This window comes from Culex pipiens, chromosome 2 (assembly GCF_016801865.2).
Source record: "Culex pipiens pallens isolate TS chromosome 2, TS_CPP_V2, whole genome shotgun sequence".
Lineage (NCBI taxonomy): Eukaryota > Metazoa > Arthropoda > Insecta > Diptera > Culicidae > Culex > Culex pipiens.
This window is the reverse complement of record NC_068938.1, coordinates 128790250-128808030: the sequence shown is the minus strand read 5'-3', so window position 1 is coordinate 128808030 and position 17781 is coordinate 128790250. Positions and strand designations below refer to the sequence as shown.

At 37.9% G+C, this 17781-nt stretch overlaps 3 protein-coding genes across 4 annotated transcripts in view; all 3 read right to left on the bottom strand.

Annotated features, from left to right (window-relative positions):
- Window positions 1-17781, bottom strand: part of LOC120420841 (reversion-inducing cysteine-rich protein with Kazal motifs) — a 39891-nt gene that overhangs the window by 9037 nt on the left and 13073 nt on the right. For both annotated transcript variants that reach the window (XM_052707349.1, XM_039583959.2), the window contains one exon: window positions 3126-3181. In XM_052707349.1, the coding sequence (XP_052563309.1) occupies window positions 3126-3181 (56 nt within the window). The remainder of the gene's footprint in view (window positions 1-3125; window positions 3182-17781) is intronic.
- Window positions 8454-9992, bottom strand: LOC120420845 (uncharacterized). Its single transcript, XM_039583962.2, has one exon. The coding sequence runs from the start codon at window positions 9742-9744 to the stop codon at window positions 8761-8763; it is 984 nt and encodes a 327-aa protein (XP_039439896.1). The 5' UTR covers window positions 9745-9992; the 3' UTR covers window positions 8454-8760.
- Window positions 13569-15077, bottom strand: LOC120420844 (general odorant-binding protein 45-like). The gene has a single exon (XM_039583961.2). It carries the CDS (start codon window positions 14653-14655, stop codon window positions 13657-13659), a length of 999 nt encoding a protein of 332 aa, XP_039439895.1. The 5' UTR covers window positions 14656-15077; the 3' UTR covers window positions 13569-13656.

The following is a 17781-nucleotide window of genomic DNA, read 5'->3' as shown; positions in this document are numbered from 1 at the left end:
AAAAAAATAACTAGCAACATTTTAAGAACAATTTTTACCGATTGCCTGTGCGTTATTTACCTTAAAAATCTAACTTAAGTTTTTTACATGAAACGCTTTTTTTATGAGATCGTAACTCAGTTTTTGAAAATTTATATTTAGAGTTTTTTTTGAATGATTTTTTTGTACGGATTCATTTATGAGAAGATGGATTATGTTAAATTGTTTTCAGCAAATTTCTCAAAAACTTTTAAACGAATTGAACTATTTTTTTCCTACAATCTTAAAACTAATAATCTGTACATTCCTACTTCTGATATTTCCTGTTAGCAATTCATATTTTAACCAATTTGATTTGGGAATTTTTCCCTATTAAATTTGAAATTATAAAATGTTGACCTTGAGATATTTTTAGAAAAGCTAGTTTATTCAATTAAAACTGTACATTTAATTGTTTTAATTTTGAAAATCTTTAAATTAACAAAAATAATTCACTGCATTTTCAAACAAAAAGGTGAGAAAATGTATACTTCCGCTTGAATTCCGAAGAACTTCTGGAAAATTTACAAATATCAGCGTTCAATTTTTAATTGTTATCCTTTTTTGTACAAAATATAATTCTTACAGGTAATAATCATCATTGATTGCCTGTTGTAGTGTTGCCTGTTCTGATTGGAAAATTGGCTGTTATAAATTAGGCCGTTGCAAATATTTTTTGAAGTTTATATCCCTCGACTCTGACCAAAGTCGAGGGTGGGGGGGAGGAGGGGGGTCAAAAAAAATAAAAAAGTATAAAAACTGAAATTACGAGCCATGGTTGCAATATTTAGATGAAAAAAGTGTTTTAAAATGCACTATACACCTGTCCAGTTGTTTTGCCATCATTAGTTTCCAAAATATCTAAGTATTCACGAAAATTTTATTTTTTGCGAAAAATAAATTTTTTGTTGTGCTGTCATTGGAATTTCATAAAAAATTCAAAACATTTTTAAACAAGCCCAAACATGCTAAATATGATTAGGCTGGTACAAATATTTTTAAAAGTTTTTGTCACCCCCCCCTTCAAAATTGGCCCGAAAAATCAGGGGGCAAAAAAAATATTTTTACAATAAACTTCAAAATTTCAATGAAAATTCAAGTGCAATCAACTGAAATCAAATTAAAATACATTCTCCTGCGTTTAAAATCATTTTTAGCATGTTTGGGTTTATTAAAAAATCTTAAGATTTTTTGAAAATTTTCGATGCAAAATCTTTTTTTTCGATACAATTTTTGTTTTTGTCAGATCTTAGATTTTTTGAAAACTAATGATTGCAAAACAACTGAACTAGTGTAAAATGCATTTTAAAACACTTTTTTCAATAAAATGTGAAGACTATGGCTTGTTATTTAAATTTTTATATTTTTTTAATTTTTTGCCCCCCCCTTGACCTCGGCCAGGGCCGAGGGACAAAAACTTTTTTAAATATTTGCATCGGCCTTATCAATGCAGAAAAATGCATTTTAGATTGTTTTCAGTTGATTAGACTTCTATTTTCATGGAAATTTTGAAGTTTTTTGAAAAATATTTTTTTGCCCCCCCATTTTTCAGACCAATTTTGAAGGGAAATAAAAAAAAACTTTAAATCAAGTTACAAAATTAAACATTTTATGAAATTAAAGGAATTTTTTTTCTTATTGGTAACTTTATACGACGAGTTTTTGTGATACAGAAATAACAGTGAAATTAAAAACCTGGGGTTTGTTTGAATGCTTCTTAACAATGTGAACTTTAAAACTAAGGTACACGAGGTAGATGAATTCTGCAACTTCAATCTTATAAATTCAATATCTCATGAGCTATTAATAAGCAAACCAAGTCTATAAGCAGTTCTTTTTCAAAATTTAATCACAATAATAAATCCAAAAAAAAATGTGCAAAAACAGAGCTCGCTCTTAAATTTTCTATTTCAAATATAAAATAACAAAATCGAAAAAATACGATTAAATTTTTTGTTAATTTCCATGTTGATAGTTTTAACAACCCAATAAATTTGGAGTTTGATCAGAGAATGATAATTTGAGTGATGTGCCGAAATGAAAAAAAAAACTTATATAAATTATATTTCTGATTGAAGGAGAAAAATCAAAAATATAATAGCAAAAGACGACGGTCACATGGCAATATTTTAAAATTTACTGAAAGAATTACGAATTACGCACCTATGAAGTGCAACCCAAATTTCAGCCAAATTGATCCTGCCATCATACAATGTCATATACTTTTTTTTTTTTTTTTTTTTTCATTGATTTGTTATAAGTTGAGTATAAATTCATTAAAATCTGACCATATGAAATGTGCTACCCTTTTTCTTATTCCATAAAAACTTTGGGACCACCCCAAAACTCGCTCCAATTAATGGCATATTATGACATTTCATCGGGTGGCAAACGCTTCCAACCCAGATCAGCGACCTTTTCGCTTTTGCCACGCAGCTCACATGGCTGGTGGTGTCGCGTGTGCATCCGCCCTGGGCCGCAAAAAAAAACAGTATCGAGTTAAGTCATCATGATCGAATTAATTTTCCGCAATTAATTTAACCACGGCTAGGCACTCTAGGCATATTTTCGATATCAGCAACAACTATGCTACTGTAGCATCAGCGCGGACGACATGTGGCGGATGTCACGAATTAGGCACCGATTTAACGCCACATTTATCACACGAAACTCCTCGCCGAGTTGGGGCACGAAACGTTTCGTGGGTAAACTATTTAACAGCAAATTAGTATAAATAACTTGAGGTGCTCTGTTTAGTGGAATTATTCTCGGAGATGGGGGTTGATGAAGCAATAGACATTAGTCATAAGAAGATGTGCTTAAAAAATGTTTCAATTTATATTTAATCATATGTTCTAATTTTAATTTGATGTAATTATTTCTACATGGTGAATCTAATTTCCCCATCATCACATCGATCTAATTCGCACAGCAGATTTCTGCTTTACGACCATGTTTATTCTTGAAGCAAAAGCAAAAAGTGGCCATATTCCCGCCACTTGCGAGTCCATAAAATGTGACAGTGTGACGATCGATATACGACAACGGTGCTGGGCCAGCGAGTGAGAACCAAAACAACATAAACGTGAAAATCATCGTATACTTACGCTTTCGCAGGCCACTTTGCATGAACCATCAACATCTGAGCAGCATGTGAAGATATCTGCAAAAGAACAAATGACAAAAAAAACAAGAATTAAAAAAAAAAAAGTTCCATAACTCACGCAGCGACAAGCAAACAAGACCGAACGCAGAACATTGGACAAGTGGGTGTGATCGATGCATTGGATGCAGTTTGAACAAGAAAGAGATTGGATGCAGTGATAAGAGAGTCGAATATTTAACGAAAACGAAACTATTGGCACTACGCCCCCCGGGGCATGGCCTTCCTCTAACGTGGGATTTCTGCTCCAGCGCCTCTGACGAGACAGGAGAAACCGGGACCGACGTTTTACTTCACCATCCGATAGAAGCTCAGTGGATAAGGCGGGAATCGAACCCGCGTCTCATAGCATCATCGGGATCGGCAGCCGAAGCCGCTACCCCTGCGCCACGAGACCCGCGAGCATCGAATATTTATTGGATCCAATTTGTAGTCTTTAGAAAGTCGACATGTTGATACAAACAACATAAAAGGTGAAACAAAATAAAATATGTTGTTGGTGCAAATAACTCACAAGTGCTTTCACATTTAATTGTCATTAGCAGTAATTGTACATGATGCAAAATCGCATGACGTGGTAGACCACACAGCTAAGCAGACTGTCTAGCTTCATTAGTGTTCTTTCTTTAAAATTATTCTAAAAGAGATTCGCCATCATTGCTCTCCGCACTATGTGACAATAGAGTACAAGTTTGAGAATATTGTTTAGGGATGTCCAGTGAAATAAAAAAAAACCTAAGTTTTAACACGTATTCAAAAAATGCAATTTTGAAAATCTATTCATAAAACAAACATTGAAAAATATAATATAGTCATCCAACGTGCATACTGCTCATGTTTGCAGAGATAGAGAAAGAAAATAAAAAAGTCAAGACCTGTCTGTCACAGTTCATCCATTTGATGTTTGTCACTGTTTTACTCTACGATGTTGCTGTTACTGTTATTTTTTTTTGTAGACTTGGAAATCTGGTTTAGTCCTTATTATTGGTTTGAAAATGAAAACATTGTTTCTGATAATTTCACGGGTAATATGGGTAATTCTCTACCAACTCAAACGAAATCGAGCAAATTTTCCCAGACCCAGGAAAATTCAATGTAATGCGCATCTACATAATCCCAGAAGGGTCATTTTTTTCATTTTTAAAATTTCGTGTTTTTTTGCAACATTTCAGGGCTATTTTTTAGAGTGTAACAATGTTCTACAAAGTTGTTGAGCAGACAATTACAGAAATTTTGATATGTAAACATTAGGGGTTTGCTTGTAACCCTCACGAGTTATCGCGATTTTACGAAAAAAAGTTTTGAAAAGTTGGTTGTGTTGATCATGGCCGTTCATCGTCACCCCGGGTGACTCACCCGCGATAGACACGAATGACAAAATTAAGAACGTAGAAAGTAACTTTTTTCAAAAGGGACCATCCACAAACCACGTGGACACTTTTTTGGAAATCTCAAATCCCCCCCTCCCCTCTCCATCGTGGACAATGTCCATACAAATAAAATCTTTTTTGTATGGAGCGTGGAAAATCGTGGTTATCAGCAATTCTCTTATGCTTATATATCAAACTTTTTTGTAAATGTCTGCTCTACAACTCTGCAGAACATTCTTACACTTTAAAAAATAATCCTGCAATGTAAGAAAAAAACGTAATTTTAAATACAGTCATCCCACATATTCGGAACACTTTTGTGATAATTTCGCAATAGAATGCCAAATTCATCTTTTCTGTCGTCCGTACTATTTTTAGGACCTTTATTTGGACATTCTCTTGCTATTTCACTAGTAAAAGTAGTACTTTTCGAACAAAAAACTTCATTTCAAGACTATTTTATCCAGTGCAGCAAAACACTGCCTCCAAATTGCCTGTTCCATGATTGTCGGATGTTATTGTGCCTTCCACAATTGTGGAACACCTGAATTTAACTGATATTTTCACAAAAAAGTTATCAGATCATTCATAAAAACATTACTAAGCATGAGTATTATTGGTTTCAGAGTGTGAAGTCATTATTTTGTAAAAAATATGTACTCCTGGAGAGAAAAAAAAAGTTTGTTTACATCGTAAGAAAAAAGTGTTCCGAATTTGTGGATTTCAAGGGTCAATAATGTTTTTCTTTAAAAAATGATATAAAACGAAAAAAGTACAGCAGGTCTATACATCAATCGAAAGATCGCAAGGTAAGCTTTCACATGAAGGTAAAAGCAAATCATTATGTTCAATTATCGGTTTTCTATGATTTGTTGAACATTGGCCGATCTGTAAACTGTTCCGAATATGTTTGTTTGTTTGTTTGTTCAAAAATGGACGGGGTCGTACCGCACCTCCGTCACGAGATATCAAAAAACGGACCTCGGATTCGTAATCAGGGACAAAAGTAACCCCTTAGGACAAAGTTTCAGGCAAATCGAAGAGGGGTCGAGGCAACTGCTGTGTGAATTGGCGGAGAATGACCCATTAGAGTGTAATATGGTTGTATGGAAAAAAAATAAAGTTGTTCAAATTTAGTGAGCACAGCAACTTTTCAGTTCCTTTTGAGTCTGCGATCAGCAGAGAAGCGAGTCAGACGTGCGTCCCTCACAAACCAAAAAAGTGCTTAAAAAGTGCAAAATGCCTTAGGGCAAGAAAAAGAGCCAGGAACCAGCAGGATCGGCAGATTTGAAGAAACTAAAGAATGCCGAAGCGCTACCTGCAAAGCCAGGCAGTTTGAGCAAGGACGCTCAAAAATTGTCTGGAAACCAGTTCGCTACCCTCCCTGTGGACGTGAGCGAGAAGGAAGAATTTGAACGACGGGAAAAGTTGCCACCCATTTTTGTGAAAACATCGTCATCGGATTCGGTGCGAAAGTGGCTGACCGGGTTTATCAAATCTAGTGCTTTACGAGCTTCCATTCGCTTGTGTGCTGATGGTCTCAAAATTCTGCTACCTTCCAAAAAGGATTACAACTACGTTCGGGATTTCCTGAACAACACCAAGATTGAATACTACAGCCATGACGATCCAGGTAAACGCCCCATGAAACAGGTCCTCCGTGGCCTGTACGACATGGATGTGAGTGTGCTGAAAGAAGAGCTCAAAACTCTTAAGTTGAACGTGATCGAAGTCTTCAAGATGACGAGACACAACAAGGACATCAAGTATCGTGATCAACTGTACCTGGTTCATCTCGAGAAAGGATCGACAACGCCGTCTGAGCTGAAAGCAGTTCGGGCAATTTTCAACATCATCGTGACTTGGGAACGTTATCGTCCAGTGCACCGTGACGTGACACAGTGTTCGAACTGTTTGCAGTTTGGACATGGTGGAAGGAACTGTTTCATCAAGAGTCGTTGTGCAACCTGCGGAGGTGAGCACAAAACTCAAGCTTGCGAAACAATCAACGAGAACATCGAAGCGAAATGCTTCAATTGCGGCGGCGACCAACCAAATCGTCGCAAAACACCACCAACTTTCACGGACGTGGATTTTCCTGCTTTGGCGTCACCTGGAGCGGGATCTGTTCGAGTGGTTCCAAATCTGCAGCCATTGCCGTTGAATCAGCGGCAAAAAGTTGCAGAGAATACAACACCTCCTGGTTTCAGTCAGCAACCGAAGGAAAACCAACCAGCATCAACGGATGAAGGCAGTAGTGACCTGTTTTCACCACAAGAACTTCTGAACATTTTCATCGAGATGACAACAACACTGCGTGGTTGCAAAACTCGTGCGGAACAAGTAAGAACGCTTGGAGGATTTATCTTAAAATACAGTTCGTAGTTTACTCGTTCTAATGATTTTGAATATTTCAATGAATTTACTTTTTTAGTTTTAAGTTAGGATTAGTTGTTAAAGCGATTTTTTTTTCTTTTTTACCCAAATGTATTCGATTTAATGCAAAAATGTAAAACAATTTGAAGTAAATAAATGAATGTGAACAGTTAATAAGAAAACGAAAAATATAACAAAGATGAAGAGCATGTAGCCATACCACTTAGAATGTAAATGAAATGTAATTATTATAAGAAAGTTCAATAAAGACATATTTAATTTCAAAAATTTCAGTTCCTTTTGGGGTCCTAAACAACTCCTTAAAGTTTGGGAACGATTGGTTAAGTCCCCACTTTGCGCAAAGCAATTCAAAGCAATGGGAAACCCATTTTTTTGGATTTTGATATTACAAAAATTCACGTTTCACGCTATATCAAAACCGGATTCATATTTGGATGCTCTGGAAGGTGCTCTACAACTTTTTCGAAGAGAGTATGTCAATAACTATATTGTTATGGTAGTTTGTGACTTTTGCTTAATCAAATTTTTAATCAATTTAATTTTCATTCAAAAGTCATTCGAAAGCTTGAGCCATCAACTGCTTGTGCCAAAAATTAAAAACATTTTTTTTTTACTACAATTTCTTTGATTTAGAACTAGGCCAAAAGTTGCCCCTTCCCATTTGCAACTACTCTTCTGAAGACACCAAAGCTCCAGAACGGTGCCATTTTTCAGAAATTCATTGTCCACTCAATGTTGCGATCCATACCACTGAGCTTAAAGCATAACTCAAAATTCCATTTTTTTAAATCAAAATAATTATTAGATCCTATTAGAAAAGGTGTTTTTTATTTTAAGAAAATTTGCTCATTTTTGTCAGAGCGAGTTGTGGCGCTATAACCACGGCAAATAGTGTCCAGGGCATTCGTGGAAATACAATGTCCCATCCCAGAGGGTCCCGGAGTACCAAACCTTCTTAGCATGGTGCTCCCAACGAATACAACCAAAAATCTCGGAGCGTATGGTGGTGTGTCCCCACGCTTCTTCCTCCCCTGTCGATTCAGAATTGTGTTGTTGTTCGAACACTCAGTGCTCAAACTCAACCCAATTACGAGTCATCTCTGCGATACGGCTTTACGCAGTAGGCCTGGCCGCTTTAACGCTTGTGATGTTTCAATGCATTCTAGTGCAATGGCGCACTACAAATGTTAATAAATGACAAGAAGAGTGCTAGGCGTCATCTAACCTAAGGCACTCTCCAGGATCCCTTCGAAAGATTGGCTGCGCTAGGGTCTGATTAGATTAGATTAGATTAGATTAGAAAATTTGCCCATTTTTGTCAAATGGGAGGATAATAGAACAATAAAGCAAGACAATTTTCCTAAATTAGGTTTTTGATATTTTTGCAATTTTATATTTCAAACGATCATCAGGCATCCCTACTCTCGTCCAAGCTGTCCACACCACTTGATACGCCTATCGCCTGAGGCCCAAGTGGCGTCGCTGATGGCGTCGTCGTGCGTCTTCTCCGCGCAACCTCGTCTCTCTTTTGCGCGCATACATTGGTATGTTTTGTTCCATTTTAGAGCTCTGCGAATGTGTGAACTTTTGCAGCTAACAACATTCTGGGAAGTCTAAAAACAGTCGCGCGACGTGGTTTAAATTTATTTTGACACGTACAGGAACGCACGGCACAGGCGGAATCGTCGGGTGCATCACAATTTCAAACGAAGTTGCGCGCGTGCGATGATCGCATAAATAGTGAATATCAAACAAGCGGTTGTTGTTTTATTTGGTTTTTTATTCGACCCAGTTGAGTGCATCACGGTTGATTTATTTGTACGGTACATTTTCTACCAAAGGACCTGCCGGATCTATTTGAATGAAGGGAATTTCCGGAAGGTACGGCTCGCGGTAGATCGGAGGCTCGCATCTCTTCTGATCAAGCGCAACTCCGGCGGCCGTCGTCAGGATCGTTACGGTACGGCTGGGGCGATCCGACACTGGGAAGCACTCCCTGGCACGGAACACTCCAGTGCATTCATCGGAGTTGGCTTCCAGCGTACTTTGGGCGCAGCTGTAGATCTCATCGCCCAGGAATTCTGGCGAAGGTGTATCGTAGTGGCGGATGTACAGCCGACTGAAGTTGAATCGGTACTGGGTGTCGTAGACTCCCTCGCCCAGGTACTGACAACGGTACAGACAGTGCACCTCGGGAACATCAGGGATCTCACCCTGGCTGATCTGGTTCAAAAGATCGTCGGACACTTGTAAAATGTTGATACAGTCCACAGCGACCTGGATCGCCTCCAGACGTGTCAACGGAATGTACTCCTCCGAGGACTTCAAACTTCCGTACTGCTGCAGGTAGCACATGAACGACTCGTATGCCTTTGCGCAATCGGTCTTGCAGCTTGATAGTCGCTGATCAATGCACTCCTTCGTCCGATCCGCGTAGCAAGTATCATCCGCATCCGGCTGGAAGTAACTCTCGATGACCGTGTACCTCAACCCGTCCAGATCGTCCCACCAGCCGGAGTTCACCCCGGCACAACGGATCAAACACTGCAAATCCTTCGAAGCATGCTCGAAGTTGTTGTCGATCAACTTCTGTACCCGGTACCACGGAATCTCCCAGTATTCTGCGCACTCCTTCAGCGATCGCCGGAACGACTTGAGCTGGAACGCAAAGTACGACTCCTGGATGGCACTGCCCTGCGGAGGCGGATACACGACCGGGGACTGCCGGGGTGCGTACAGTACCGCTGAGGTCAAGCCCGCCAAGGCAATGACCAGTAAGCCAACCAAATATCCCATTGCCACGAGTTGCTCGCTCTGTAACACCAACGCTGGAACTAGTGCAAAATACTACGAAAACGAATGTTATATTATAGTGCTCCATCCTTGCTCGAAACCTTCAATTTGGAGAATAACAGTTTTGAACACGTTCGGCTTATCGACTTCCTCAAATTTATCGACGACACGCAGTTTGGGAAGGAATTTAGAGCAGGGCAGGGTTTTGGTTTGTGTTTGATGAGGCACGTTCAGCTGCGAGTGACGGAAAAACAGAACTGCTCGATTGAGCTACTTACTGAACTGTTCCAAAAAGATGTGATGCTGGTGTGTTTGCTCTTTCTACAAATTTTACATCATTAAAAAATAATAATTTCGCGGTCCGACGATTCAAAACTTAAAACCAACAATCAGCATAGTACTACAAAAAGGTGTTTGAAGAACAAAGCTTTGACTATCAATAATAAAATGTTTGATTTTTAATCACCAAAAAGATTCAATCGAAATAACAACTTCAACTAAAAGCGCGCTTCCAAAACCCATTTTCACAGCTCAGTAGCTAACACAATATGGCAAAGAAGTCAGTATAAATGCGCCCGACAAGATGCAATGAAAGCAACGTAACGATTGTTTACACAGAGTTGCACAATACATGCAATTTTTCAAAACAAGGACTTGTGCAACCCTGCAGTTTGTTGAAATTTGTTAACAAGTTTGAGCTGTAATCAAAAAGCAGTCAACCTTACAAAAATTACAAAATTAAAATTTTATAATTTTAATTTTGATATTAAAAAAAAAACGAGACGAAGATACGTGTGAAACTTACTAAAAGAGGAAGAAAATTGGAAATTTATTGATGTCATATTATCAAATATACAGAAATTCCTCACGAAAATAGCATGATTCGAAAAAAAGTTTTTCGATCCGGCTCAAATTTTTTCTGATTTTTTTTACAATACTATGTATTTTCGATGAAATACTCAAAATTTGCTTTATAACAATATGGGTATCAAATGATGGGGATTTTTTTATACATTTGAAAGTGATTAGATTTTTTTTTCAAATACTAAAAATGTTCCAAAACCACAAAAAAAATACTCTTAAATTTCAGTTCAGTAGCAATGATATTTTTTTAAATAATAATTTTCACAAAACCGGGTCTTTTCAAGAAAATGAGCAATTCTCGCTGAAACCGTCCCACTAGATGCACATGTTCTCAAATCGTTACGGCAATGTTCTCATTCGATTCAGCGCACCAAAAAACCTTAAAAACAACCTTCGAACCAATGAAAATGTCAGCCGTTAGCCACCTCTAAATTAAAACTTGTTTTGAACAATGGATTTTTCCGAAAAATGCCCTTATTTTAAGAAATGATATCTCCAAAAATACATTACCAAACATCACATCGCACTTTGATAAACATTTAAAAAAATAATTTTTCAAGGGTAATTTTAAGGATTTTTGGGAAACATACTCTTAATTTTGAATTTTGGCCGTGTTCGCAACCACTTATCGTTACGAAACCATTTTCATTCGAAAGATTGGACGATTTTGCATAAAATTAACTTGAGAAAAGTAGTGTAATGAAATAATTTTCATATACAGCAATTCCCCACGAAAACAGCATGATTCGAAAAAAAGTTCTCCGATCGGACTCAAATTTTTTTTGGGGGATCCTTGGCCGAAATAATTAGACCCGTATTTTTTTGTTTGGCCATTAGGGTGTCCTACGCCGTGTTAGGGTGGTTCTAAAAATGGCAATTTTCGTCGATTTTCGCAAAAACCACTTTTTTCGAAAAATCATATCTCCGCGCCATTTCATCCGATTTTAGCTGTCCTAGACGCAAAAGAAAGGTGATTAGTTTGGCTATTTGGAAAAAATAGTAAGAAGTTTCAAAAATCTAACTTAACATTTGAAAAGGTCGTATGAAAACTTAAAATGCTGTTTTGAAGGTCTCGGGACCAAAGAGCCTATGTCTGAAAATATTTTTATCGGATTCCTCGGAAAATTTCACATGACATATCAAAAAATGGTGAAGTTATGTTTTCGATACTCTGAGATACGATTTTTTGCAAATAAAAACTGGATTTTTCGACGCGCCACGCGCAAAAATGGGAAAATGACGAAAACGGGAAAAAATCGACTTTTTCACTAAAACTGCGATAACTTAAAAATTTCAGCGATGACCTATACATGTTAGGGTACCAAAATTTTCGTAATTAAAAGACGCATCTTTTGGTTGTTTTTATGGTTTTTTGGTGCGCTGAATCGAATGAGAACATTGCCGTAACGATTTGAGAACATGTGCATCTAGTGGGACGGTTTCAGCGAGAATTGCTCAAATACGTAGTTTTGTGAAAATTTTCTGGAAGATTTCGAAAATTTTAAAACATATTATTATTATCTAAATTTATGCAAACTTCCTGATCATTTGATACCGTAATTGTAAAAACATTTTTTTTTATATTTTTGAAAAGTTTTGTGAAAATGAAGAGTATTTTCAATACAAAATATTATAACTATCGAAATGCATGATAAATCCCGATCATTTGATACCCATTTAAAAAAAAAACAAATTATGAGTATTTTTTTTCGAAAATGCGTAGTTTTGTGAAAATTTTGAGTTCTCTAAAAAAAAGTATTATAACTTTCAAAAGTTATGCAAAATTTACGATCATGATACTCATATAGAAAAAACTGGAATTTTGAGTATTTGTATGATTTGTTTGTATGAAAATTTGTCGATCATTTGATACCCATTTTGTACAAAAAAAAAAACAGTTTTTTTTTGCATTTTTTCAAGTAATACCATATTTTGGACAATTTTGAGTATTTAACCAAAAATATAATTACTTTGAAATGTAAAAAAATGCTGATCGTTTCATATCCATATTGTAAAAACTGAACTTTTTAGTATTTTTTTGAAAATACGTACGTGTTATAACTTTTGAACAGATGAAAAAATTCCGATCATTTGATACCCATATTGTAAAAACTGATTTTGTGGAAAACGTGGATTTTTCGAAAATTGCAATTTTTTGGACCACCCTAACACGGCGTAGGTCACCCTAATGGCCAAACAAAGAAAAATGGGTCTAATTATTTCGGCCATTAAACAAATCAAACAATCAAAGAAAATATTTTAAATGGATTTTGACAATTCCGTGTTGTTTGTTCTTCCTCGAATGATTAAAAACAGCCTAAAAGTCACCTTTTGAAAAAGTAAGCAAGATTTTTCCTTTGACAGGAAAAGCCACTAGAATGCTGGCATAAAAAACCTGCTTCTTTTCGGTAAAGTTACAATGAAGAAATGCAATTATAAAATAAAACAAAAAAATATCATGAGAACATGAAGTTTCAGGTCCCCAGAGCCACGTGCACTTTTAATTTTCAAAAAAAAAAGTTATCGGAAGTACAAAGAGCTAATCGCATTAATTCTCCATACAAACATCGGAATAAAACCAAATTTAAAAAAAGTTAAAGGTGCACGTGTATCTGGGGAACCTAACGTTCATGCTTTCCAGTGGATTGAATTTGCGCAGATTTTTTTGGTCGGTGTTATTAAATGTTGGCAGTAATATCCTGCAGCGATAACTCTCTGCTTGTTTTAAGAAATAGATATATTTACTGTTAAGTAAGTTTAGTTTGTTTTTTTTTTCTTAATTAATGAAAATGTGATATTTTTCATTAGATTATTGAATAAGAAATAGTGATAAATTTCTAGTTATATGTGACAAGATTAAATAAATGATTTAATTTTAAACAATTTTTCTTGAAACATTGCTGGATTTTATTATGAATTTAGAAATGCTCAACAAAACATTTATAAAATTTAAGTAAAACTAGTTAATATTGGTCAGCTTTCACGATCTTCGCTGAAATATATTTATTGGTTCAAGTTAACACAATTTCCTGGAATCTGCTCTGCTCTCATCTAGTTTTTGCAGTTGTACTTGCAGCCCCCGTCCGACACGTGGTACGACGATGGCGGTGGTGGAGGAGGAGGATGCGACGCTGGGACGTACGATCCCGAAGCGATAGAGTTGTACCGTGGCTTCAGTTCATCCTCGTCACATCCGCGCTGCCCAAGGATGATTTGCGCTGCGTGCTGGATGATTCTGGACGTGAAGAACGGCGTGCTGTAGCTGTCGAAGCACTTGCGAGCTCGGTAGACCCGGGCACACTCATCGCAGCTGTCTCGGAGGGCGTGTTCCGTACACGAGCGGGTTTCATCGCTCAGGAACTCGCGGGCTGGTTGATCGTGATGACGGATGTAGAACCGGGTGTGGTTGAAGCCGTACTGAGGATCGTAGAGACCTTCCGCCAGATATTGGCACCGGTAGAGGCATTGAGTTTCCGGCACGTTCGGGACGATGGCACGGCTGTACTGTTCGATGAGTTCCCGAGGGATGCGCAGAATGTTGATGCAATCGATCGAGGCTTGGACGGCTTCCAGATGGGGCAGCGGGATGTACTCCTGGGACCACCTGAGGTTTCCGTACTGATGGTAGTAGCACAGGAACGCTTCGTACGCTCGCGAGCAATCGTCCTGGCAGAGAGGAGCACGAGCTTCAAGACACTCGCGGGTACGACGATCGAAGCAGGTATCGTCCGGAGACGGCTGGAAGTAACTCTCGATCACTGGACCCTGAACTCCCGCAGTATCGTTCCACCAACCGGCGTTGATTCCGGCACAACGGATCAAACACTTCAAGTTCTGTTCGCTCGTCTGGAACCGATGGGACACCAAATGTTCCACCGTTTCCGCCGGAACTTCCAGATATTCAGCACACTCGTCCAACGCCCGACGGAACGTCTTTTCCTGGTACGCAAAGTGCGATTCTTCCACTTCCGGCGGTGGTGGCGGAGGCTTGAAGTACGCCGAGGAGGCCGTCGCCAGAGCGACAACCAGAAAAGCTCCCCACAATTTCATTGAAGCACCAAAATCTCTAACCGAAGCTTGTGAACCGAAACGAATCTAAGAATGTAACTGAAGTGACGATCCGTTGGATAGTAGCTTTTATAGGGGCTGTCTTATTTGCCAAAAAGGTGCTTATGTTCCAAGCACGTGAACCGTTCTGTTGTGGTACCTGGTTCATCAGATTTCGCATGAATGACGCGGCTTGGCCAGAAGAACACGTCCCAGCGGGTAAACAGTCGAAAAATATAGCGGTTTCGCGGGAAATGCGAGTGGGGCCTGCAGCAACAAGTTTTCTGGTACTGACAGTGTGCATTGATGAGATTGCATTTGTTATACATAATTTGTGCCTCCCTAGCAACTACTTAATCAAACTAATAATTTGCATAAATTTATAAAAATTGTAATGTATTTTTGAATTGGAAGTGATTTTTTGAAATACCTATTCAGACCATTTTTTATCTGTTTATAATGGTGAGTACTGAACAAAATAGTTTGTCAAAATTAGTTTTTTATTGATACAACACGGTCAATGGTCAATAGTTTGGGACCCGTGGTGTAGGGGTAAGCGTGGTTGCCTCTCACCCAGTCGGCCTGGGTTCGATCCCAGACGGTCCCGGTGGCATTTTTCGAGACGAGATTTGTCTGATCACGCCTTCCGTCGGAAGGGAAGTAAATGTTGGCCCCGGTCTAACCTAGAGGTTAGGTCGTTAGCTCAGTCCAGGTGTAGGAGTCGTCTCCCTGGATCCTGTCTTGGTGGAGTCGCTGGTAGGCAGTTGGACTTACAATCCAAAGGTCGTCAATTTGAATCCCGGGGTGGATGGAAGCTTAGGTGTAGAAAGAGTAGAGCGTCCAATTTCCCGTCCCGTGAAAAAAAAATCCCGGGACTTCTCGGGATTTCCCGTAAAAAAATATTTCCCGTTTCCCGGGAAATTAGTAAAATTCCCGGGAATTCTCGAAATTCAAGCGAAAGTATACATTTTCTTAACATTTTGGAACCCATTTTTTTAAATGCTCTGAGAAAATAATAAGTGAAGAAACCCAACATAATTTTGTTTAATACAATTATTGAATGAATGAGATGATCAGAGAGTTTTATATCAAGATATATTTCTGTTGATATTAATTTTGGAAGCATCTGGAAATAGATCTAGCTTAATAAAAAAAACTTTTACAATTCAGGAAAGCTTTTAAAAGAAAAATTTGAACCGCTTTCCACCAAAGCAAAATTGAGATTTTTTTTACGTTTTGTATACCATGAGATGGAAATTGAATTGGTTTCATTAAATATTTCATAAAGGTTTTTGCAAGAAGAATTACTTCAATTCGATCAATACTTGTATTCAAGAAATAACAATTTAGCACTGGTGCAAAAATGAGTGGTAGAGGGTTAAATATGAAAGAAATGGAAGACTGATTGTGGAATGCTGTTAATTTATCGCTCAATTAAAATCATGTTTTTATGCTCAAAAAAATAATTTCAACCGAAGTCAATTATTAACGGAGAAATCATGATAACCCATATCAAAAACATTGAAAAACTACTTTGTACTGTTTGAGAGATACCCAAAAAATGTAGACATATTTTGAAAATTTGCTCCAGAAATTTGAAAAAATAGTTGTAAACACACACACACACACGATTTTAGATTGTTAATGAAAACCTAAATTAATTTCTTATTTTGTCAAGAACTGTAGCCAGTATGGCTTGCCTCAGAAAATTTATTTTTCATGAAAAACATAATTTCTGTATGTTTTTGATTCATTTAAACTTTGTGTCAAACCACGCTCTCTCAAACTGATCACAAAGGCAAGTGTAAATGAAATTTATGAGTGTCAAGTATGGATTCATTTTACTCACTGTCCAAACACTTTGGTAAAAAATACTTCTCAACAAAAAATACCTGACATCATTTTCTGATTTCTTGTACGATTTCAAAGTTTTTAAAATTAGATAAAGTATACATTTATTTGAAATTGTATGGTTTTTTAACATGCAGTCAAGCTGTTAATTGATCTTCACGTAATTCTTTACAATTTTGACGCAAAATATTAATCAAAGACTACACAGAAAAAAAATGATGGTAATATTCATCAGGAAATGGTGACAGATTTTGTGGCAAAAAAAATGATTAATTTTACCCCAGAAAATGATGAATTTTCATCAGTTATTGATAAATATTCATCAAGTTCACACTTTTACATGAGGCCATCAGTCGTGTGGTGTTCGTTGGATCGATCGGAGTGTGAATCGGCGCGCGAGAACCCGCGAGAAGTAGTGGAAGCTTCGGGAAATCAACGAATAAGAGATTTGCGTCGCCGCGTATTATATTTACATTTTATTCTGAAAGCCCATCCCATAGCATCGGTGCTCGGATGGCACGCCGGCGGTAAGAAGTAAAAATACGCGATTGATAAGTCCTTCTCATAGCGTCGTAGCTCGGAAGGCAACGATTGTTTCACTTTCTGGTCATATCATCTACCAAGATGAATCCTGACCTTCCCTTTCCTTCCCCTACTAACACAATTCCCCCAATTCCCGTGATGCCTGAAGGAGATGCTGTGGATTCAACGGTCTCATGCGGTGTCAACAGGTATAGAGTGACAAACTCTGTGTCTGATGAGTCTGCAACTTCAAATATCGGACTAACATTCCTACCTTTGTTGAACTGCATCTCCTTGGGGGGGCGCCGGTATTGACTTAAAGCAGAGATCTTCAGGGGTTATACAGTGAGGATGATTAGCTCCCACTATTCATCTGTTGGTTCATTGTGTAACTTCAGCTGATCCGTCAATAACGGAGTAGCAGCTCATTGGCAGTCAACCATGCTCATTAGGGTGGGTACGGATTTTGAAAAGTTCTCAGATCAAGTTCTGGTGTGGTTCCCCTTATAGGGCATACCCATAGGGACTCTCACGCCAAATTTCAGCTCATTTGGTTGAAAACTGGCTTGTCTCAAGCGAGTTCAAGTTTACATGGGATTTACTATGGGAAATTTTGAATTTTCGTTCATTTGCTCCTACAGGCTTAGGGAAAACATGTAGAAACTTCTAGGATGGCCAGAAATGAGCGGAATCGTCTGGAGAACAACTTTCCCTAAGAGACCAGGTCGATTCGGTCAATCCCGATCGAGCTCAACG

Bases quoted from the DNA above. Each gene is read 5' to 3' on its own strand.
- LOC120420845 (XM_039583962.2), bottom strand. From the start codon at position 9,744: ATGGGATATTTGGTTGGCTTACTGGTCATTGCCTTGGCGGGCTTGACC.
- LOC120420844 (XM_039583961.2), bottom strand. From the start codon at position 14,655: ATGAAATTGTGGGGAGCTTTTCTGGTTGTCGCTCTGGCGACGGCCTCC.